Raw genomic sequence first — 26,216 nt, 5'->3', positions numbered from 1 at the left:
GGTGGAATGGGGGGAGAACAAGAGAAGAGAAATTCAATATGGCACTGCCTTACATACACGTTGGTGCCTTCACTAGGAGTGCCGGGCTCTACTCTGCACTTGGCAAGCAGTCTCAACTCTTGAACCTCAAACCCGTGAAGAAGATCACCTTTACCTTCGATCCCCTGAGTGAAAATGGAGTCGTTGTAAGGTACAGAGTGTAGAAACCCGTTGTGCTGTGGCAGTGTTGGGCACCTTAGTGCTTACAACGTAATAGTGTTTATTTAGGGTAATTACGGAGATCTGGTCCTTATGTGAGTTTGGCCATAATTCTTCCTAGAAATGCCCAATATTAGGTTAGTTTTGTCATAGACATTGTTTTATGTTGTGTAAATGTAACAAACAGCCTAACCCAACCTGTAAATAACAGCATAATAATAATAATAATAATAATACATATGTACAATATATAAAGGCCTGGCAGATATCAGTGACATAATACTATATAGAAAGCATTTCGGGAATATTAGGTAAATTTTGTCCCCAGGATGCAACCTACAGTCGCCCGGCGTTGTATGATCCTTGTAGGTTTAGCTCCTCTTTTTGATAATAATAATAATAAAAATACACCAGTCGACTAACACCCAGGTACCAATTTAATAATAAGAGATCATGGACACGGGTATCTTAAGGAAACACTCCTAATGTTTCCACCCGTACAGGAAATCGAACCACAGACCTCAGTGTGTGAAGTAGCAATCAGTCAGACTTAAGTAAGCAACTGGCCTGCCTTTCTTTACACTGTACAATACAAATACAATTCCTGTATTTTTTTTTTTAAATTAATGGACAGTCAAAATATATAATAGGTTCATAATTTCAGGGAAAACCTAGTTTATTCTTAAAATCTATAGTTTTATTTTTTATTTTGTGATGGTTCAATACCTGGTATTAATACAAACTTTAAAAAGATACAGGTGAAAAGATTATGAACTAAAAATTAGAATTGTCTAGTTATAAAAGGTTGGGAGGTACGTACTAGTTTATGAAGTTACAATACAATACAATTTAAGTTTATTTAGGCAAAGATACACATAGGTACAATTATCATACATAGTGTAAATTACCTAGGATATAAGGAATTAAGAACAAAGATAATACTGTGTGAAATTCTATGTTAAACAGCCATGTCTGAAAGCAGGGATGGCAGTATATGATAAAATATGTGGGGGTAGAAAGAAAAAAGCAGATAAAAGAACTACAGATTTCGAAATGTGTTTGACATAGTAACTTGTTGTCATGAATCATGAACAGTACAAGTATAATAGCTTACTTATGCAACTGGGATTTGTATAAAATATAATTGTATAATTGTGACACAACTCGGTACTAAGTGTTGATCGGCTTGGACGTGCTCTGCAATCAAAATAACTGTACACTGTACTGTTTTCACTAATCTCTCCCAACGTAATAATTTGCACAAGGAATGTGTATTCCATGACATAAATAGGTTGTATGTAGTGTAAAATGTAAACTACTGAATAATAATGACATACAGTGGATCCTCAACCAGCGATATTAATCCATTCCTGAGAGCTCATCGTTAATCGAAATAATCGTTAGGCAAGTTAATTTTCCCCATAAGAAATAATGGAAATCAAATTAATCCGTGCAAGACACCCCAAAGTATTGAAAAAAAAAAAATTTTACGCACATGAAATATTAATTTTAATACATACAAACTGAAGAAGACATGCACAGTTACATGACACTTACCTTTATTGAAGATCTGGTGATGATTAAGATAAGATAAGATTTCGTTCGGATTTTTAACCCCGGAGGGTTAGCCACCCAGGATAACCCAAGAAAGTCAGTGCGTCATCGAGGACTGTCTAACTTATTTCCATTGGGGTCCTAAATCTTGTCCCCCAGGATGCGACCCACACCAGTCGACTAACACCCAGGTACCTATTTGCTGCTAGGTGAACAGGACAACAGGTGTAAGGAAACGTGTCGAAATGTTTCCACCCGCCGGGAATCGAACCCGGGCCCTCCGTGTGTGAAGCGGGAGCTTTAGCCACCAGGCCACCGGGCCACCACAATTGATGGGATGGGAGGAGGGGAGACTGTTGATCTTCTTAATGTTTAGAAGGGGAATCCCCTTCCATTAGCACTTGAGGTAGCAAGTCTTTTTCTGGGGTTACTTCCCTTCAGAGTCACTGGACCTCTGTCGCACAACATATCTCTCCATAGATACCTGTACCTCTCGTTCCTTTATGACTTTCCTAAAGTGGTTCACAACATTGTCAGTGCACAGGTTGCCAACACGGCTTGCAGTAGCTGTGTCAGGGTGATTTTCATCAAAAAAGGTTTGCACTTCAAGCCACTTTGCACACATTTCCTTAATCTTAGAAGTAGGCAACTTCTTCAATTTCTCTATCCCCTCCTCCGAAGCAGTTTCCTCAGGTCTGCCCTCTTGCTGTTCAAGATGATCTAGCAGCTCATCAGTGGTTAGTTCTTCATTGTCCTCCTCCACCAGCTCTTCCACATCCTCCCCACTAACCTCCAACCCCAAGGACTTCCCCAATGCCACAGTGGATTCCTCAACTGGCAAAGGATTCTCAGGGTTAGCCTCAAGCCCTTCAAAATCCCTTTTGTCTACACATTCTGGCCACAGTTTTTTCCAAGCAGAGTTTAAGGTCCTCTTAGTCACTTCCTCCCAAGCCTTACCTATAATGTTTACACAATTGAGGATGGTAAAATGATCTTTCCAAAACTCTCTTAGAGTCAGTTGAGTTTCAGAGGTCACTACAAAGCACCTTTCAAACATAGCTTTTGTGTACAGTTTCTTGAAGTTGGAAATGACCTGCTGGTCCATGGGCTGCAGGAGAGGAGTGGTATTAGGAGGCAAAAACTTCACCTTAATGAAGCTCATGTCCCTAGAAAGTCGCTCTGCCAAGTCTGAAGGATGACCAGGAGCATTGTCTAATACCAGGAGGCACTTAAGGTCTAATTTCTTTTCAATTAGGTAATTTTTCACATTGGGGGCAAATGCATGGTGTAACTAGTCATAGAAAAAGTCCCTAGTGACCCATGCCTTACTGTTTGCCCTCCACAGCACACACAAATTAGCCTTGACGACATTGTTTTTCCTGAACACTCTTGGGAGTTTCAGAGCGATACACCAATAAAGGCTTCACTTTGCAATCACCACTAGCATTGGCACACATCAACAGAGTAAGCCTGTCTTTCATAGGCTTATGTCCTGGGAGTGCCTTTTCCTCCTGAGTAATGTACGTCCTGCTTGGCATTTTCTTCCAAAACAGGCCTGTTTCGTCACAATTAAACACTTGTTCAGGTTTCAGTCCTTCACTGTCTATGTACTCCTTGAATTCCTGCACATATTTTTCAGCCGCTTTGTGGTCCGAACTAGCAGCCTCACCATGCCTTATCACACTATGAATGCCACTACGCTTCTTAAATCTCTCAAACCAACCTTTGCTGGCCTTAAATTCACTCACATCACTAGTTGCTGGCATTTTTTTTAATTAAATCGTCATGCAACTTCCTAGCCTTTTCACATATGATCGCTTGAGAGATGCTATCTCCTGCTATCTGTTTCCCGTTTATCCACGCCAATAAGAGTCTCTCAACATCTTCTACCACTTGCGATCTCAGTTTCAAAAACATAGTTGCACCTTTGGCAAGAACAGCTTCCTTGATTGCCATTTTCTTGCCCACAATAGTAGCGATGGTTGATTGGGGTTTATTATACAACCTGACCAGCTCAGAGACACGCACTCCACTTTCATACTTAGCAATGATCTCTTTCTTCATCTCCATAGTAATTCTCACCCTTTTTGCTGTAGGGTTGGCACTAGAAGCTTTCTTGGGGCCCATGGTGACTTTATTTTGCAGGTGCAATCACTACAAAGGCTGTGATAATATGAAATGTTCCAGTTGTATGTTTGGAAGCGACCGCGGTGGCTGTCTTGTAAACACTGGCACCCACGGGACAAGTGAGGCGCGCTCAGGCCAAAGTGGACGCTTCTCGTATGGAACAAATAGCACTGGTCGGGTTTTTAAGCACTAGTCGAGGCAAAATTTTTGCGTTAAAATGTATTGCTAGTCAGATTTATTGTTAATCGATGCCATCGCTGGTTGAGGGTCCACTGTACATAATGTCCTTATGCAAATCCCTAAAAATACTAAGTAATAATACCAACCATAATGTCCTTGCTGTATACATGTAGTAAACAGACAAGAGGAAATCAGCTCTTAATATATATACATTATTTAGGTATGCATACTGGTCAGAGAGACCATTGTAAGTCTGAGGCATCGGTAAACGAGTACAGTGGCACCTCCACTTGTGAGCGCATCCACGTGCGAGTTTTTCCAAATATGAGCAGTCACTCGGTCGATTTTTTGCTTCCATATGCGAGCGAAATTTCCATAAGCAAGCAGGCATCAAGGGAGGTTCCTTGATGCTGGTGAGGGGCTCTTGCTCTTGATCTAGGGAATTGGATCTCATTTGTTTGTTTTACTATCTTACTGAAACTTAGGCAATGTATGATGGAAAGATGATTCTTAACGTACACCGAAAATGAAAGAAATCGGACCATAAATAATGGAGTTCACGTCTCAGCCATTAGCTGCGCCTTAGTGATATTTTCTCATGGTTTTTATGGTTGTATTCTCGTTTTTTTGGTCTCATTTGATAGAATGGAAGATATATTACAGAAATAGATATAAATTTGATTGGTTTCACGATGAAAAGTAGCAGAAATGTTCGATTCTTTGGTAATGTTCAAGAGTAAACAAATGATGTCACTGTCCATTCCAATATGCAGTCATGAATGGGTTGACATTATTTATACAATTATGTATTACAATAATGCAGTAGTCTACATAACCGTAAATCTTCTATTTTTTGTGTGAATAAAAATTACAAATTATTTATAGTGTAAAAATAATAATACTTATAATAATTGTATAATATTTTTTTTATTTATTTTATTATTTTTATTTATTTATTTTATTTTATAATTTGAACATACATACAGAGGTACAAAAAAATACAGGTAAGAGCAGCATGCCAAAGCCACTTGTATGCATAGCATTACGGGCAGGCTTAAAATTAACTTAACCCTTTGACTGTTGCAACCCCCAATCCTGAGGTGTCTCCTGGTGTCGCAAAATTTAAAAAAAAAAAAAAAAAAAATTTCTTATGAAATGATAGAGAATCTTTTCCCGATTGTAATGACACCAAAAAAACGAAATTTGATGGAAAATTGACGGAATTATGCTCTCGCGAAGTTAGCGACCTCGGCGCTGTTTACAAATCGGCGATTTCGCCCACTTTGAGCCCTATTTTCGGCTAATTCCATTGTTCCAGTCCCCCAAACTCATAGATATTTCTTTAGAACTTCATTTTTTCTATCGATTGAATACAAGAAACTGCCCATTTACTGATTTCAACTACCTAATAATGTGGTCAGAAATTTGCAATTTGGCCAATTTCACGAAAACTAAAAAATATGACAATTTCAAAATAAGGTCCAGAATGAACAATGCAGACATTCCTGGCTCTAAAATAACATTTTCTTTGTTCATCAGTCATGTCTCCAGGCCCTTCTGATATTACTCTTGCTTTCTATTTTGAATTTTTATTCAAACAAAAAATATTAGACTTACTATTATGCAGACTACTGCAATGCTGTAATAACTGTATAAATAACATCAACCCATTCATGACTGCATATTAGAATGGCTAGTTGGACATTTATTGGACAATGGCATCATTTGTTTACTTTTGAACATTGAGCTCCATTTCTAGGTTCTTTTTATAGTAAAATCAATCAAAATCACCTCTATTTCTGTAATATGTTTTCCATTCTATCAAATGAGACCAAGAAAACGAGAATACAACCATAAATACTATACGAAAATAGACCACAAAGTCGGCATTTAAACCCTTTGAGGGTCGACAGGCCCTCTCCGAAACTCGTTCTCAGGGTCGGCCAAATTTAAAAAAAAAAAAAAATTATTTTCTCTTATGAAAAGATAGAGAATCTTTTCCCGATCATAAAGACACCAAAAGTTTGAAATTTGATAGAAAACTTACGGAATTATGCTCTCGCAAAGTTAGCGGTCTCGGAGATGTTTACGCATCGGCGATTTTGCCCACTTTGAGCCCCATTTTCGGCCAATTTCACTGTACTAGTCGACAAAAAACATGAATATTTCACTAGAACTCCATTTTTTCTATCGAATGGGTGCAAGAAACCACTCATTTATGAAATTCAACTATCCAGTACAGTGGTCAGAATTTAGCAATTTTGCCAATTTCACACAAATTTCAAAAGATGCCAATTTCCGAATAGGGTCCAGAATAAACAAGAAAGACATTCCTGGCACTAAAATGACATTTCCTCTGGTCATTAGTCACGTCTCAAGGCCCCTCTTATATTCTTTTGCTTTCCACATTGAATTTTTATTTTCACAAAAAATATAAGATTTACTGTTATGCAGACTACTGCATTAGTGTAAAAAATGGTATAAATATTATTGGTGCACTTGTGAAAGAATATTAGACTCACCAGTTGACGTGTATTGCACGCTTGGCACGATTTGTTTACTTTTGAAGTTTGGTAAAAATCGAACATTTCTGCTACTTTGAGCTCAATTTCAAGGCACCTTTCTTTGTAAAACCAGTCAAAATCATCTCAATTTCTGTAATATGTCTTCCATTCTATAAAATGAGACCAAGAAAACTAGAATACAACAATAAATACCATACGAAAATACACTGCAAAGTCGCTGATTTATTAAAAAAAAATGGTCAAAGTTTTTTTTTTCTCATTATGCACTGTGTGCTGCAGGATTTTTTTTAGACTGTGCACACTGACCACATAGACCCATTCTTTCATATGAAGGCCTACAAGCTTTCTCCCACTAGATTTGAGGCTGCTTAAATTTATGAGTACTAGTACGTCAAAAACCCCTACGCGTAAGACGTACTAGTACGACGAAAACCCTCAAAGGGTTAATTAAAAAAAAACGGTCGGAGTTTTTTTTTTCTCATTATGCACTGCGTGCTCCAGGATTTTTTTTATATGGTGCACACTGACCACACAGACCCATTCTCTCACATGTGGGCCTACCAGCTTTCTCCTACTTGATTTGAAGCCGCTAGAATTTATGAGTATATATACGTCAAACACGGCACCTCGTAAAACGTATATATACGGCCGCGACAGTCAAAGGGTTAAGATTAACTAAGCAATGATGTAATCAGTGATAAAACATTATTGTAAACAGATAACAATAAAGCACAAATGAGTATTACAAAGACAGGTCATATGGTTGCATGCATTGCTGTACATTCAGTAGAATGGAGTATTCTGTTAGGTAGTGTATTTAAAGGATAACAAAGTTAGATTAGATTTTAGGTTTAACATTTTTATGTGATATAATTGTGAGAAACATTTAAGATAAACAATTCATAAGGTTCATTTATTCAGTATTTATTTGGTTTTGGGTGAGTAAGTGATCTTTGAGAAGAGACTTGAATTTATAAACAGGTAGTGTTTCTTTTATATTTACAGGTAATGAATTCCAGATTTTAGGGCCTTTTATGTGCATTGAGTTTTTGCATAGCGTGAGATGGACACGAGGAACATCAAAGAGTGATCTGTGCCTTGTGTTATGGTCATGTGTTCTGTTGAGGTTGGCAAGGAGATGTTTGAGGGGAGGGTTAACATCAGAGTTAAGTGTTCTATGTATGTAATAGGTGCAGTAATAAGTATGGATGTTTTGTATGGTGAGTAGGTTTAGTGTTTTGAATACAGTGGACCCCCGGTTAACGATTTTAATCCGTGCAAGAGGGCTCATCGTTATGCGAAATAATCGTTATGCGAATTAATTTTCCCCATAAGAAATAATGGAAATAAAATTAATCCGTGCAAGACGCCCAAAAGTATGAAAAAAATTTTTTTTTACCACATGAAATGTTAATTTTAATACACACAAACTGAAAAAGGCATGCACAATTACATGACACTTACTTTTATTGAAGATCTGGTGATGATTGATGGGATGGGAGGAGGGGAGAGCATTATCTTCTTACTGTTTAGAAGGGGAATCCCCTTCCATTAGGACTTGAGGTAGCAAGTCCTTTTCTGGGGTTACTTCCCTTCTTCTTTTAATGCCACTAGGACCAGCTTCAGAGTCACTGGACCTCTGTCGCACAACAAATCTGTCCATAGAGCTCTGTACCTCCCGTTTCTTCAAGACTTTCCTAAAATGGGCCATAACATTGTCATTGAAATAGTCACAAGCACGGCTTGCAACAGCTGTGTCAGGGTGATTTTCATCTATAAAGGTTTGCAGTTCAAACCACTCTGCACACATTTCCTTAATCTTTGAAGTAGGCACAATGGATTCCACAACTGGCATAGGCTTCTCAGGGTTAGCCCCAAACCCTTCAAAATCTTTCTTAATTTCCATACTAATTCTCACCCTTTTTACCACAGGGTTGGCACTAGAAGCTTTCTTGGGGCCCATGGTCACTTATTTTCCAGAAACACCACCGAAAACACTGTAATAATACGAAATATTCCGAGTGTATGCTTGGATGTTACCGCGGAGGCTGGCTGGTAAACAATGGGACGGCCGGCACATGTGAGGGCACATTGGACGCGTCTCGGACGAAAATCGGTATGCGGGTTTTTAATCGGTATGCGGGGCAAAAATTTTGCGATAAAAGTAATCGTTATGCGGAAAAATCGCTATGCGATGCCATCGTTATGCGGGGGTCCACTGTATTGGTGGAGTGTGCTGCCTGTAGTGGGAATTTGTTATCATTCTGATATCATTCTGACTGCAGCCTTTTGTTGTGTAATTAGTGGTCTGAGATGGTTAATTGTTGAGCCCCATGCACAAATTCCATAGGTGAGATAGGGATAAATAAGAGTGATATAGGGCCAGGAGGGCTGACTGTGGAACATAGTACCGTATCTTCGATAGTATGCCTACTGTCTTGGAAATTTTCTTAGAAATTTGTTGTATATGTGTATGAAATTTGAGTCTATTATCAAGGTGGATTCCTAAGAATTTTCCCTCTGTTAGCTTTGTGATAGGTGATCCGTTTATCATTATGTTAAGAGGGACATCTATAGCTCTGTTACCAAACTGAATGAAGTAGGTTTTGTGAATGTTTAGTGTAAGTTTGTTAGTCCTCATCCAGGTAGATATTTTCTGTAATTCGGTATTTACAGTATTGGCTAGCATGACTGGGCTCGGGTGAGAGAAGACATATGTAGTGTCATCTGCAAATAGTGTGGGTTTGAGTAATTGCGAAGCATTTGGTAGGTCATTTATGTATAGGAGAAAGAGAAGAGGGCCTAGGACACTTCCCTGTGGGAGACCAACTGTAATTGGTTGTGCGGAAGAGTTTGCCCCATTTGTGTACACGTATTGGCTTCTGTTGCTGAGGTATGACTTGAGGTATACCATAGTGTGACAATTTTATGTGGAGCAAGTCATGGTCAACTGTATCAAAAGCTTTACGTAAGTCAATGAAGATCCCCAGTGGGACTTCTTTTTTCTCTATTGCAGTGTATATATGTTCTAGCATGTGTATAATAGCATCATTAGTATTTTTCTTAGGCCTGAATCCAAATTGGCAGGGGTTGAGTATGTTTTGGGAGATGAGGTAGTAGATTCGTTTATGAATTAATTTTTCGAAGATTTTTGAGAGAGGGTGTAAGTTGGATATTGGCCTATAGTTATTCAACTCTGTTTGGTCTCCTCCTTTATGGATCGGGGTGACCCTTGCTATTTTGAGAACTGTAGGGAAGGTGGAGGATTCAATGGATTTGTTAAAGAGTGTTGCAATGATTGCAGATAGCACTTGTGACACTTTTTTGTATATAAAGGGTGGTAAGGTATTTAAATCTCCTGCCTTGTTTTTTAGTGTGTTGATAATAAGGGAAACTTCGTATGGGTTAGTCGGAGCTAGGAACAGTGTGTTCGGGTAGTTGCCACTGAGGTAGTCATTTGGTGGGGTATCTGAGCTTGGGATTTTATTGGCAAGGTTTTGTCCTATAGTGGAGAAGAAATCATTGAGTCTGTTTGCTGTTTCTGTTGGTGGGAGTTGGGGTTCATCTGATTTTGCTAATTTTATTTCGCCATTTCGTGATATCTTTTTTGTTCCTAGAATTTCTGATAGGGTTTTCCAGGTCTTTTTTATATCACCTCGTAAGTTGGATAATCTGTTCTCATAATACAATTTTTTTGCCCTTCTTATCAGGCTGGTTAGGATAGATGAGTAACGTTTTGTTTGGTCTCTGGTTATGTGACCCATTCTGTACTGTTTTTCGTATAGATGTTTTGTATTTATGGATTTGAGAATGCTGGGTGTTAGCCAGGGACTGTTCAGTCTCTTAGCTGTCATCTGTTTAGTTTTTTTTAGGGCAGTGCTTGTTATAGAGGTATTGGGTCTTTTTTAGAAAATTATTAATACATTCGTCAATATCTGTATAGATTTCTAGCTCAGTGTGCCAGTCAATGTTTGTTACTGCTGTTGTGAAGTTATTAATGGCTGCCTCATTGTGAAGTCTGAAGGTGACTTTAGTAGTGTCTTGGGGTAATTTACCAAGAGTTGTTATGAGGAAAGTAGGGTAGTGGTCTGTGGTATTATCTGTGATTATGCCTGCAAGGCTCCAGGCGGACATCAACCAAATCTTTCAATGGGCTGCAGAAAACAGTATGAAGTTCAGCGATGAGATATTTCAATTACTCTGATATGGTAAACATGAGGAAATTAAAACTTCATCAGAGTACAAAACAAATTCCGGCCACAAAATAGAGCGAAAAATCAATGTCAAAGACCTGGGAGTGATCATGTCGGAGGATTCACCTTCAAGGACCATAACATTGTACCAATCGCATCTGCTAGAAAAATGATAGGATGGATAATGAGAACCTTCAAAACTAGGGATGCCAAGCCTATGATGACACTCTTCAGGTCGCTCGTTCTATCTAGGCTAGAATATTGCTGCACACTAACAGCACTTTTCAAGGCAGGTGAAATTGCTGACCTAGAAAATGTACAGAGAACCTTCATGGTGCACATAATGGAGATAAAACACCTCAATTACTGGGAGCACTTGAAGTTCCTGAACCTGTAATCCCTGGAATGCAGGCAGGAGAGATACATGATTATATACACCTGGAAGGGAAACCGGTTATTTTCATATAGTTGGACTTGAGTCCTGGAAATGGGAAGTACAATGCCTGCACTTTAAAGGAGGGGTTTGGGATATTGGCAGTTTGGAGGGATATGTTGTGTATCTCTATACGTATATGCTTCTAAACTGTTGTATTCTGAGCACCTCTGCAAAAGCAGTGATAATGTGTGAGTGTGGTGAAAGTGTTGAATGATGATGAAAGTGTTTTCTTTTTGGGGATTTTCTTTCTTTTTTTTGGGTCACCCTGCCTCGGTGGGAGACGGCCGACTTGTTGAAAAAAAAAAAAAATACACCTGGAAAATCCTAGAGGGACTAGTACTGAACTTGCACATGAAAATCACTCGCAACGAAAGCAAAAGACTCAGCAGACGATGCAGCATCCCCCCAATGAAAAGCAGGAGTGTCACTAGCACGTTTAGAGACAATACAATAAGTGTCAGGGGCCCAAGACTGTTCAACTGCCTCCCAGCATACATAAGGGGGATTACCAATAGACCCCTGGCTGTCTTCAAGCAGGCACTGGACAAGCACCTAAAGTCGGTACCTGACCAGCCAGGCTGTGGCTTGTACGTTGGATTGCGTGCAGCCAGCAGTAACAGCCTGGTTGATCAGGCTCTGATCCACCAGGAGGCCTGGTCACAGACCGGGCTGTGGGGGCGTTGACCCCCGGAACTCTCTCCAGGTGAACTCTCCAGATGGCAGTGATTACCACAGCAGTGTGGGAGCAGTTGTGGCTGCCTCCACTTGTCACATAATGACATATTTTATTCATTGTAGAGTATATACTATCAGGTTTCTATTCATTTATATCGTTTATTATGTAATATTAGATGAATTGTGATAGATAAATAAGCCGTAGAGTTGATATTAGTGAAATTATTCAAAAGGTATTTTGTCCTGTCTCCAAACTCTCGTCCGCCGCTGACGCTGCCATTACCACTACACGAATGACATATTTTATTCATTCTAGAGTATATATCAGGTTTCTCTGTTATTTATATAGTTTATTATATCAGATGAATTGTGATAGATGAGTACGTAAGCCGTAGAGTTGATATTAGGGAAATTATTGAAGTATTTTGTCATGCCTGGAATTCCATGGGAACAGATTAATTTAATTTCAGTTAATTTAAATGAGGAAAATTGACTCTGCAAACGAGCAAATCCAGATGCAAGCAAGGTCACAGAACGGATTAAACTCGTAAGTAGAGGTTCCACTGTCTTTGCTAAGTGAGGACAGGTTGTATACCTTTGATGAGTTTCAAGAGGATTTTCTACTCTCAGAGCCTGGCAAAGGGCCAGGCTTGTTCGATTCTTGCTTGGTCAACCAAGCTGCAGCCCATTGGTTCACATATACATATCCAACACAGCCTGGTTAATCCTGTACTTGTTGGAGATAGTACTTGCTTAGCTTCCTCTTGAAGACTTTTACACTTGTCCCAGCAGTGTTACTGATATCTTCTGGTAAGATGTTGAATAGTCTGGGATCACAGATGTTGATACAGTGTTCTCATTGATGTTGTGCCAATGGCACCTCCGCTCTTTATTGGGTTTATTTTACTCTTCCTTCAAGTTACAAATTACACCATGTTCCTTAATTTTTCAAAATGTATGGAAATTGTATCTCCAATCCTTATTACATCATTACTTTCTTATTTAGTTGTTCATTCTCCTTAGAAGTTAAGTTTCAAATTCAAATTAAATTTGAACTTAATGTCTCACTCCATTCTCAGTTTTAATTAAAATTTGTATATGGTATCGACTGGATTAACATAAGTACAGTAAACCCTTGATATAATGTAAAAGTCTGTTATTTCGAGGGTTTATTGTACTGTGCAGTATCATGGTTCACCACTATTGTTATCTTCATTGTGTGCCAGGAATTCACTATTTTTCTCCGAAATATGTACAGCCCTTTGTTAGAAAATACATTACTGTACTTATCAATATTTAGAGACTGCAGCTATATAGTGTCTAGGTAATAGGTTGGTAGACAGCAACCACCCAGGGAGGTACTACCATCCTGCCAAGTGAGTGTAAAACAGAAGTCTGTAATTGTTTTACATGATAAGACAACAGTGCATTAGTGTTCGCAATAAAGCTATCAGAATTCTTGGCTTCATATCTAGAAGTATAAATAATAGAAGTCCTCAGGTTGTTCTTCAACTCTATATATCCTTGGTTAGGCCTCATTTAGACTATGCTGCTCAGTTCTGATCACCATATTACAGAATGGATATAAATGCTCTGGAAAATGTACAGAGGAGGATGACAAAGATGATCCCATGTATCAGAAATCTTCGCTATGAGGATAGACTGAGGGCCTGAATCTGCACTCTCTCGAAAGGCGTAGAATTAGTGGGGATATGATCGAGGTGTATAAATGGAAAACAGGAATAAATAAAGGGGATGTAAATATCATGCTGAAAATTTCCAGCCAAGACAGGACTCGCAGCAATGGTTTCAAGTTGGAAAAATTCAGATTCAGGAAGGATATAGGAAAGCACTGGTTTGGTAATAGAGTTGTGGATGAGTGGAACAAACTCCCGAGTACTGTTATTCAGGCTAATACGTTGTGTAGTTTTAAAAATAGGTTAGATGGATACATGAGTGGGTGTGAGTTGAACCTGACTAGCTTGTGCTGCTGGGTCTGGTGCAGTGCTCCATCCTTGAGTGGAGGTGACCAGACTGGGTGGGTCATTGGGCTAATTCTGGGGGGGGGGTCATTGGTCTAATCTGGGGGGGGGGATATGGACCTGCTCCGCATGGGTCAGTAGGCCTGTTGCAGTGTTCCTTCTTTCTTATGTTCTTATGACGGTAGGATTGCTGTTGTCTTTTTTTCTGTCATAAATAAGTGTGATTTCGGGTACGTCTTACTACTTCTTCTTACACTTAGGTCACACTACACGTGCATGTACAAGCATGTATTGTACACACCCCTCTGGATTTTCTTCTGTTTTCTTGCTAGCTTTTGTTATTTCCTCTTATTTCCATGGGAAATGGAACAGAATTCTTCCTCCATTAGCCATGCATGTCATAAGAAGTGACTGATGTGCCAGGAGCAAAGGGCTAGTAACCCCATCTTCTTTATGCATTATTAAATTTAAAAAGAGAAACTTTTGTTTTTCTTTTCGGGTTACCCTGCCTCGGTGGGATACAGCTAGTTTGTTGAAAGAACAACAATGTATATAGTATCCTACAGAATTTCTCAAGTCTTAGCTATTCCTACCAATACAAATACCATTAATGATATAAAGGATGTTTATATATATATATATATATATATATATATATATATATATATATATATATATATATATATACGTTTTTTTTTTTATTATCACACTGGCCGATTCCCACCAAGGCAGAGTGGCCCGAAAAAAAAACTTTCACCATCATTCATTCCATCACTGTCTTGCCAGAAGGGTGCTTTACACTACAGTTTTTAAACTGCAACATTAACACCCCTCCTTCAGAGTGCAGGCACTGTACTTCCCATCTCCAGGACTCAAGTCCGGCCTGCCGGTTTCCCTGAACCCCTTCATAAATGTTACTTTGCTCACACTCCAACAGCACGTCAAGTATTAAAAACCATTTGTCTCCATTCACTCCTATCAAACACGCTCACGCATGCCTGCTGGAAGTCCAAGCCCCTCTCACACAAAACCTCCTTTACCCCCTCCCTCCAACCTTTCCTAGGCTGACCCCCACCCCGCCTTCCTTCCACTACAGACTGATACACTCTTGAAGTCATTCTGTTTTGCTCCATTCTCTCTACATGTCCGAACCACCTCGACAACCCTTCCTCAGCCCTCTGGACAACAGTTTTGGTAATTCCGCACCTCCTCCTAACTTCCAAACTACGAATTCTCTGCATTATATTCACACCACACATTGCCCTCAGACATGACATCTCCATTGCCTTCAGCCTTCTCCTCGCTGCAACATTCATCACCCATGCTTCACACCCATATACATATATATATACATGTATATGTATATGTAGTATTTAACAAGTTCACCGTCTCCCACCAAGGCAGGGTGTCCCAAAAAGAAAGAAAGAATCCCCCAAAAGAAAATACTTTCATCATCATTCAACACTTTCACCTTGCTCATACATAATCACTTTTTGCAGAGGTGCCCAGGACACAACAGTTTAGAAGCATATATGTATAAAGATGGTTTAGAAAGACACGTAAGCATACACTATAACATATTTATTAGAAAACATTTCGGTCCTGGGACCTTGATCACAGAAGTGATCAAGGTCCCAGGACCGAAACGTTTTCTAATAAATATGTTATAGTGTATGCTTACGTGTCTTTCTAAACCAACTTGTCGGTATTTATTACCAAGGTTTATACCATGTATAAAGATACACAACATATCCCTCCAAACTGCCAATATCCCAAACCCCTCCTTTAAAGTGCATGCATTGTACTTCCCAAGTCCAGTACGTACTCAAGTCCGGCTATATAAAATAACCGCTTTCCCTGAATCCCTTCACTAAATATTACCCTGCTCACACTCCAACAGCTTGTCAGGTCCCAAATACCATTCGTCTCCATTCACTCCTATCTAACACGCTCACGCATGCTTGCTGGAAGTCCAAGCCCCTCTCTTACGAAACCTCCTTTACCCCCTCCCTCCAACCCTTTCGAGGACGACCCATACCCCGCCTTCCTTCCTCTACAGATTTATACACTCTCCATGTCATTCTACTTTGATCCATTCTCTCTAAATGACCAAACCACCTTTTCAGCCCTCTGACTAATACTTTTATTAACTCCACACCTTCTCCTAATTTCCACACTCCGAATTTTCTGCATAATATTTACATCACACATTGCCCTTAGACAGGACATCTCCACTGCCTTCAACCGCCTCCTCGCTGCAGAATTTACAACCTAAGCTTCACACCCATATAAGAGTGTTGGTATTATTATACTTTCATACATTCCCTTCTTTGCCTCCATAGATAACGTTTTTTGTCTCCACATATACCTCAACGCACCACTCGCCCTTTTTCCCTCATCAGTTCTATGATTCGCCTCATCCTTCATAAATCCATCCACTGACATGTCAACTCCAGAGTATCTGAAAACATTCACTTCTTCCATACTCCTCCCTAATTTGATATCCAATTTTTCTTTATTTAAATCATTTGATACCCTCATCACCTTACTCTTTTCTATGTTCACTTTCAACTTTCTACCTTTACACACACACACAAACTCATCCACTAACCTTTGCAATTTTTCTTTCGAGTCTCCCATAAGCACAGTATCATCAGCAAAAAGCAACTCTGTCAATTCCCATTTTGTATTTGATTCCCCATAATTTAATCCCACCCCTCTCCTGAACACCCTAGCATTTACTTCTTTTACAACCCCATCTATAAATATATTAAACAACCATGATGACATTACACATCCCTGTCTAAGACCTACTTTTACTGGGAAGTAGTCTCCCTCTCTTCTACACACCCTTACCTGAGCCTCACTATCCTCATAAAAACTCTTTACATCATTTAGTAACTTACCACCTATTCCATATACTTGCAACATCTGCCACGTTGCTCCCCTGTCCACTCTATCATATGCCTTTTCTAAATCCATAAATGAAATAAAAACTTCCCTACCTTTATCTAAATACTGTTCACATATATGCTTTAATGTAAACACTTGATCTACACATCCCCTACCCACTCAGAAACCTCCTTGCTCATCCGCAATCCTACATTCTGTCTTACCTCTAATTCTTTCAGTTATAACCCTACTGTACAGTACACTTTTCCTGGTATACTCTGTAAAAATTATAGAGGAATAAGTTTACTATCTCTTTTGTCCCCCTTCCATTTATATAAAGGGACTATACATGCTCTCTGCCAATCCCTAGATACTTTCCCCTCTTTCATACATTTATTAAACAAAAATACCAACCACTCCAGCACTATATCCCCCCCGCTATTAACATTTCTGTCATGATTCCGTCAGTTCCAGCTGCTTTACCCCCTTTCATTCTACGTAATGCCTCACGCACCTCCCCCACACTCACATCCTGTTCTTCTTCGCTCCTAAAAGATGGCATACCTCCCTGGCCAGTGCATGAAATTACCGTTTCCCTTTCTTCGTTGACATTTAAAAGTTCCTCAAAATATTCTCGCCATCTACCCAAAACCTCCATCTCCCCATCTACTAACTCCCCAACTGTTTTACTGACAAATCCATTCATTCTCTAGGCTTTCTTAACTTGCTTTACTCACTCTAAAATTTTTTTCTTATTTTCATTAAAATTTCTTGACAGTGCCTCTCCCACTCTGTCATCTGCTCTCCTTTTGCACTCTCTCATCACTCTCTTCACCTTTCTTTTACTCTCCATATACTCTACTCTTCTTATAACACTTCTGCTTTGTAAAAACTTCTCATAAGCTATCTTTTTCTCTTTTATCACACCCTTTACTTCATCATTCCACCAATCACTCCTCTTTCCTCCTGCACCCACCCTCCTATAACCACAAACTTCTGCCCCACATTCTAATACTGCATTTTTAAACTATTCCAACCCTCTTCAACCCCCCCCCCCACTACTCATTCTTGCACCAGCCCACCTTTCTGCCAATATTTGCTTATATCTCACCCGAACTTCCTCCTCCCTTAGTTTATACACTTTCACCTCCCTCTTGCTTGTTGTTGCCATTTTCCTCTTTTTCCCATCTACCTCTTACTCTAACTGTAGCTACAACTAAATAATGATCCGATATATCAGTTGCCCCTATATAAACGTGTACATCCTGGAGACTACCCATCAACCTTTTATCCACCAATACATAATCTAACAAACTACTTTCATTACGTGCTATATCATACCTTGTATATTTATTTATCCTCTTCTTCATAAAATATGTATTACTTATTACCAAACCTCTTTCTACACATAGCTCAATTAAAGGCTCCCCATTTTCATTTACTCCTTGGCACCCAAAATTTACCTACTACCTCCACAACATTTTTGCCCACTTTAGCATTGAAATCCCCAACCACCATTACTCTCACACTTGGTTCAAAACTCCCCATGCATTCACTCAACATTTCCCAAAATCTCTCTCTCCTCTACACTTCTCTCTTCTCCAGGTGCATATACTCTTACTATAACCCACTTTTCACATCCAGCCTTTATTTTACTCCACATAATCCTTGAATTAATACATTTATAGTCCCTCTTTTCCTGCCATAACTTATCCTTCAACATTATTGCTACTCCTTCTTTAGCTCTAGCTCTATTTGAAACCCCTGACCTAATCCCATATATTCCTCTCCACTGAAACTCTCCAACCCCCTTCAGCTTTGTTTCACTTAAAGCCAGGACATCCAGCTTCTCATTCATAACATCCACAATCATTTCTTTCTTATCATTTGCACAACATCCATGCACATTCAGACTTCCCCCTTTGACAATTTTCTTCTTTTTCTTTTTCGTAATTATTATTATTCCCGGCATTTTAGTTGACTAAAGCTCCCGCCTCGCACACGGAGGGCCTGGGTTCGATTCCTGGCGGGTGGAAACATTTCGACACGTTTCCTTACACCTATTGTCCTGTTCACCTAGCAGCAAATAGGTACCTGAGTGTTAGTCGACTGGTGTGGGTCGCATCCTGGGGGACAAGATTGAGGACCCCAATGGAAATAAGTTAGACAGTCCTCGATGACGCACTGACTTTCTTGGGTTATCCTGGGTGGCTAACCCTCCGGGGTTAAAAATCCGAACGAAATCTTATCTTAAGATTCTTATTCCACTTTCCCATAGACATAAAAGGAAAAGTAATAAGACCAAGAACTATTAAGATAAAATCAAAGAAAACTCAGATGAGTGTGTATAACTAAACATGTACATGTATGTGTAGTGTGACCTAAGTGTAAGTAGACGTACCTGTAATCTTGCATATTTACGAGACAGACAAAGACACCAGCAATCCTACCATCATGTAAAACAATTACAGGCTTTCATTTTACACTCACTATATTTTATCCATATATTTTATCACTAACTATATATATATATATATATATATATATATATATATATATATATATATATATATATATATATATATATATATATATATATATATATTTTATTATTATCACACTGGCCGATTCCCACCAAGGCAGGGTGGCCCGAAAAAGAAAAACTTTCACCATCATTCACTCCATCACTGTCTTGCCAGAAGGGTGCTTTACACTACAGTTTTTAAACTGCAACATTTACACCCCTCCTTCAGAGTGCAGGCACTGTACTTCCCATCTCCAGGACTCAAGTCCGGCCTGCCGGTTTCCCTGAACCCCTTCATAAATGTTACTTTGCTCACACTCCAACAGCACGTCAAGTATTGAAAACCATTTGTCTCCATTCACTCCTATCAAACACGCTCATGCATGCCTGCTGGAAGTCCAAGCCCCTCGCACACAAAACCTCTTTTACCCCCTCCCTCCAACCTTTCCTAGGCCGACCCCTACCCCGCCTTCCTTCCACTACAGACTGATACACTCTTGAAGTCATTCTGTTTCGCTCCATTCTCTCTACATGTCCGAACCACCTCAACAACCCTTCCTCAGCCCTCTGGACAACAGTTTTGGTAATCCCGCACCTCCTCCTAACTTCCAAACTACGAATTCTCTGCATTATATTCACACCACACATTGCCCTCAGACATGACATCTCCACTGCCTCCAGCCTTCTCCTCGCTGCAACATTCATCACCCATGCTTCACACCCATATAAGAGCGTTGGTAAAACTATACTCTCATACATTCCCCTCTTTGCCTCCAAGGACAAAGTTCTTTGTCTCCACAGACTCCTAAGTGCACCACTCACCCTTTTCCCCTCATCAATTCTATGATTCACTTCATCTTTCATAGACCCATCCACTGACACGTCCACTCCCAAATATCTGAATACATTCACCTCCTCCATACTCTCTCCCTCCAATCTGATATCCAATCTTTCATCACCTAATCTTTTTGTTATCCTCATAACCTTACTCTTTCCTGTATTCACCTTTAATTTTCTTCTTTTGCACACCCTACCAAATTCATCCACCAATCTCTGCAACTTCTCTTCAGAATCTCCCAAGAGCACAGTGTCATCAGCAAAGAGCAACTGTGACAACTCCCACTTTGTGTGTGATTCTTTATCTTTTAACTCCACGCCTCTTGCCAAGACCCTCGCATTCACTTCTCTTACAACCCCATCTATAAATATATTAAACAACCACGGTGACATCACACATCCTTGTCTAAGGCCTACTTTTACTGGGAAATAATTTCCCTCTTTCCTACATACTCTAACTTGAGCCTCACTATCCTCATAAAAACTCTTCACTGCTTTCAGTAACCTACCTCCTACACCATACACCTGCAACATCTGCCACATTGCCCCCCTATCCACCCTGTCATATGCCTTTTCCAAATCCATAAATGCCACAAAGACCTCTTTAGCCTTATCTAAATACTGTTCACTTATGTGTTTCACTGTAAACACCTGGTCCACACACCCCCTACCTTTCCTAAAGCCTCCTTGTTCATCTGCTATCCTATTCTCCGTCTTACTCTTAATTCTTTCAATAATAACTCTACCATACACTTTACCAGGTATACTCAACAGACTTATCCCCCTATAATTTTTGCACTCTCTTTTATCCCCTTTGCCTTTATACAAAGGAACTATGCATGCTCTCTGCCAATCCCTAGGTACCTTACCCTCTTCCATACATTTATTAAATAATTGCACCAACCACTCCAAAACTATATCCCCACCTGCTTTTAACATTTCTATCTTTATCCCATCAATCCCGGCTGCCTTACCCCCTTTCATTTTACCTAGTGCCTCACGAACTTCCTCCACACTCACAACTGGCTCTTCCTCACTCCTGCAAGATGTTATTCCTCCTTGCCCTATACACGAAATCACAGCTTCCCTATCTTCATCAACATTTAACAATTCCTCAAAATATTCCCTCCATCTTCCCAATACCTCTAACTCTCCATTTAATAACTCTCCTCTCCTATTTTTAACTGACAAATCCATTTGTTCTCTAGGCTTCCTTAACTTGTTAATCTCACTCCAAAACTTTTTCTTATTTTCAACAAAATTTGTTGATAACATCTCACCCACTCTCTCATTTGCTCTCTTTTTACATTGCTTCACCACTCTCTTAACCTCTCTCTTTTTCTCCATATACTCTTCCCTCCTTGCATCACTTCTACTTTGTAAAAACTTCTCATATGCTAACTTTTTCTTCCTTACTACTCTCTTTACATCATCATTCCACCAATCGCTCCTCTTCCCTCCCGCACCCACTTTCCTGTAACCACAAACTTCTGCTGAACACTCTAACACTACATTTTTAAACCTACCCCATACCTATTCGACCCCATTGCCTATGCTCTCATTTGCCCATCTATCCTCCAATAGCTGTTTATATCTTACCCTAACTGCCTCTTTTAGTTTATAAACCTTCACCTCTCTCTTCCCTGATGCTTCTATTCTCCTTGTATCCCATCTACCTTTTACTCTCAGTGTAGCTACAACTAGAAAGTGATCTGATATATCTGTGGCCCCTCTATAAACATGTACATCCTGAAGTCTACTCAACAGTCTTTTATCTACCAATACATAATCCAACAAACTACTGTCATTTTGCCCTACATCATATCTTGTATACTTATTTATCCTCTTTTTCTTAAAATATGTATTACCTATAACTAAACCCCTTTCTATACAAAGTTCAATCAAAGGGCTCCCATTATCATTTACACCTGGCACCCCAAACTTACCTACCACACCCTCTCTAAAAGTTTCTCCTACTTTAGCATTCAGGTCCCCTACCACAATTACTCTCTCACTTGGTTCAAAGGCTCCTATACATTCACTTAACATCTCCCAAAATCTCTCTCTCCTCTGCATTCCTCTCTTCTCCATGTGCATACACGCTTATTATGACCCACTTCTCGCATCCAACCTTTACTTTAATCCACATAATTCTTGCATTTACACATTCATATTCTCTTTTCTCCTTCCATAACTGATCATTCAACATTACTGCTACCCCTTCCTTTGCTCTAACTCTCTCAGATACTCCAGATTTAATCCCATTTATTTCCCCCCACCAAAACTCCCCTACCCCCTTCAGCTTTGTTTCGCTTAGGGCCAGGACATCCAACTTCTTTTCATTTATAACATCAGCAATCATCTGTTTGTTGTCATCCGCACTACATCCACGCACATTTAAGCATCCCAGTTTTATAAAGTTTTTCTTCTTCTCTTTTTTAGTAACTGTCTACAGGAGAAGGGGTTACTAGCCCATTGCTCCCGGCATTTTAGTCGCCTCATACGACACGCATGGCTTATGGAGGAAAGATTCTTTTCCACTTCCCCATGGACAATAGAAGAAATAAAGAAGAACAAGAGCTATTTAGAAAAAGGAGAAAAACCTAGATGTATGTATATATATATATGCATGTGCGTGTCTGTGAAGTGTGACCAAAGTGTAAGTAGGAGTAGCAAGATATCCCTGTTATCTAGCGTGTTTATGAGACAGAAAAAGAAACCAGCAATCCTACCATCATGCAAAACAGTTACAGGTTTCTGTTTCACAGTCATCTGGCAGGACGGTAGTACTTCCCTGGGTGGTTGCTGTCTACCAACCTACTATATATATATATATATATATATATATATATATATATATATATATATATATATATATATATATATATATATATATATATATATATATATATATATATATATATATATATATATATATATATATATATATATATATATATATATATATATATATATATATATATATATATATATATATATATATATATATATATATATATATATATATATATATATATATATATATATATATATATATATATATATATATATATATATATATATATATATATATATATATATATATATATATATATATATATATATATATATATATATATATATATATATATATATATATATATATATATATATATATATATATATATATATATATATATATATATATATATATATATATATATATATATATATATATATATAAATTAATTTATTTAGTTATTTATTTATTTATATTTTGCAGGAACTTGCTGAACTACTTTTACCTGGAGAGAGTTCGTGAGACTAATCTGAACTGCGTATTGAAAACTAAAATAGTGTCAACAAGAGCTGATCCTACTGTTGAAGTCGATCTTGGTAGGTTGAAATATATAGTTAAGTACAATTTGTATCGTTAATAAATGTACTGTTTGATGAGGGAGGAATTATGTGGGAATTGAACTGTCATGCTCTTACTTCACTGTACTAACACAAGGCGGCGGGGAACCAGGAGCTGAGACTTGACCCCTGCAACCACAACTAGGCGAGTACAAGTTTCCTATAAAGCCTCACTTGGGCTTTTGGTCACCCTCAAGAGGAAACGGTTAAACTGATGTTGATGAAATGCTCTTGATCCAAGGAATTAGCTTTTTTCCTATTAGATCAAGCCTGATTACCTCCTATTTCTCAGGTGATGTATGATCTCTATGGGTTTAGTGTCTCTCATAAGTGCCAACAATGGATTAATCCATTGTTGGCACTTACGGGAAATTGTCATTTCACAGTTGTGCATTGGGCATACCAGGCTCCTCCATGGTAAGTCATGGCTGGGCCACAGTGCTTTAGTATGCAAAGTTTGCCAGGCTGTTCATTGTTCACAATGTTTTGATTAATTGCCCTGATTATCTAAGTATTTTGTATTTTTTTCCCCATACCCAACTGTGCTTTTCAATTCTCATCTTAGAGAATACCATTTATATTATTGTACAGTACTGTATTTGCAGAAAAGTGCTTAATTAATAGTCTGAAGTCTTTATCTGAAACTTTTTATTCATCACCTTTAATTGCTGTCTTCAGTTATCCCCTTGTTCCTCTAATTGCTCTGTGTCTTGTTCCTCTAATTGCTCTGTGTCTTAGGTTAATATCTGTTGTGCTCATCCTTTGATCTGTGTTCTATTCTTCCGTGATAAACCCAATAACAGTTTTGGGGTTAGCACTTTCAGTGATTATTATTATTCAGATTTCTCCTTTTCAGACATACTGTATTGCTTTTATATTTTCTCTAAATTTGCTTGTCGCCTTATCATAATTTAAAAAATTCTAAATTGCCATATGTGTATTCATTACTTTGAGTTATAATAATTAAAATTATTATACTTGCAAGAAAGCTTAAAACTTGTATGAATCAAGCACCATTAATGTAATAATCTTTTATTTCAGTGGATGGAAAAACATTGCTCTATCAAGCTAAGCATCTTCAGCCCTTAGAAGTACTTCATAGTTTCAATGCATTAGTAAGCAGCCAAGTTAAAGCTGAAGCAGCATCTGAAGATTTACCAAAGGGAAAACTAGCAAAATTCCAAATGAAAAGATAATAAGCCTGAATAAAAGAATTCCCTGTATATATGTGATTTAAGGAACTTTTAATCACCATTGTTAGACTTCAAAGAAACATCAAGGAAAAGTGGGCTATCCAGAATTCTTGATCTGTTTAAGACAGAATAAAGCATTACCCAGATCATCATGTCAACCCAGGCTCAGCGCAAATATGAAGCCACCCTCAGCCTTGTAAACAAGGTGTATGACAGTGTGCCAGCCTTTACTGATGTTTTTGATGAAGAAACTTGGTATATATTTGCTGGTTGCTTTACAGCTGCCACACTTATCATAACAATAATTGCATCAAGGTTTATTACCTTAAAGCCTGTAGAATGAGGAAACTGGATTGACTTTAGTTGCTGTCATGAGTAAAGCTAGGCATATCTTTTAATCTTTGTCTCATTAATTATAATTTTTGTGTAAATTATGTGAACCAACTGCTGTATTTCTGTCACTACCATTGGTTTATTGAGTCATGGCATAATTGTTCTAATGTAGCAAACTAACCAGGGGCACCTGAAATTAAAATCTGTATAGGGATGTAAGAACCATCACTACAAATGAAAGGGATGGCAGCTTTAACATGGAACCTCATCAGTAATCCTGATAAATAAGATTATTATTTTTTAATTATGTAGGTTTGCATTAGCAGGTGCAAATAAAATTAAAGCCTTTTGTTTTTTATTAAGAATCTTTGTGTACCATATGTATGCTAGGTATATTCATGTATTTGAGTATAAAATGTATAAATTTACACTGAAGTCACTTGATTCTAAAAAGGATGGAAAAAGTATTGTGAAAAAGAAAAATGGGTGATGAGAAGCTAAAGATATTCAGATCAGATTTATAACTAACTTTTCACAATCAGTGTTGCCACTGGAAATTGGTACCGTTAAAGCAATGAGAAGCAAAACATCACTAATATTTAAGCCATGAAACAGACTTTTTGTGAAATACATATTATTTGCAAAATTGTAATTTCATTTTTTTTCCCCAGCCACTATGTTCCACTCGACCCTCTTTGGCACTTTGTGTAAATCATTTGGCTGTAAATCTTTTATGATATTCACCTACTTGTTTTCTCTTCAGTTTTCCTACCTTCTCAGATAATATGGTATACCATACATCCTTTATGCATTCATTGAAAATGACTACTCTCATAACATGTAGTCTTCACCCCTGGAGTCACTCCACATTATTCTTCTTTTTTGTTATTTATTCAATCCTGAATACTGTATAGTCCTTGTGGCTTAGTGCTTCTTTTTGATTATAATAATAATAATAATATTTATTCAATCATGACAAGCATGTCAGTGCTCATTTCTACTCTTTTAATATTGAATTTTTCACACATGTGGGCACACAACAGTTGCTTTCTTGCCTTAACCAGAATTTTCATTGTTTTAACCACTATCCTTTTCAACTCACTATCCCCCCCCCTTTTTGTTTTGTCAGCCCCACACCTCAGACATTATA

General features: G+C 38.4%; 1 protein-coding gene across 1 annotated transcript; it reads left to right on the top strand.

Annotated features, from left to right (window-relative positions):
- Positions 1–25,712, top strand: mRpL53 (mitochondrial ribosomal protein L53). The gene is made up of 3 exons (XM_053778190.2): positions 1–190; positions 23,407–23,519; positions 24,582–25,712. The coding sequence occupies exons 1-3, from the start codon at positions 39–41 to the stop codon at positions 24,734–24,736; spliced, it is 420 nt and encodes a 139-aa protein (XP_053634165.1). The 5' UTR covers positions 1–38; the 3' UTR covers positions 24,737–25,712.
- Positions 25,713–26,216: the final 504 nt, after the last annotated feature.

This window comes from Cherax quadricarinatus, chromosome 22, assembly GCF_038502225.1.
Source record: "Cherax quadricarinatus isolate ZL_2023a chromosome 22, ASM3850222v1, whole genome shotgun sequence".
In the NCBI taxonomy this organism is placed as follows: Eukaryota; Metazoa; Arthropoda; class Malacostraca; order Decapoda; family Parastacidae; genus Cherax; species Cherax quadricarinatus.
Note: the sequence above shows the minus strand (reverse complement) of the source record. Positions and strands in the feature narration are given on the sequence as shown.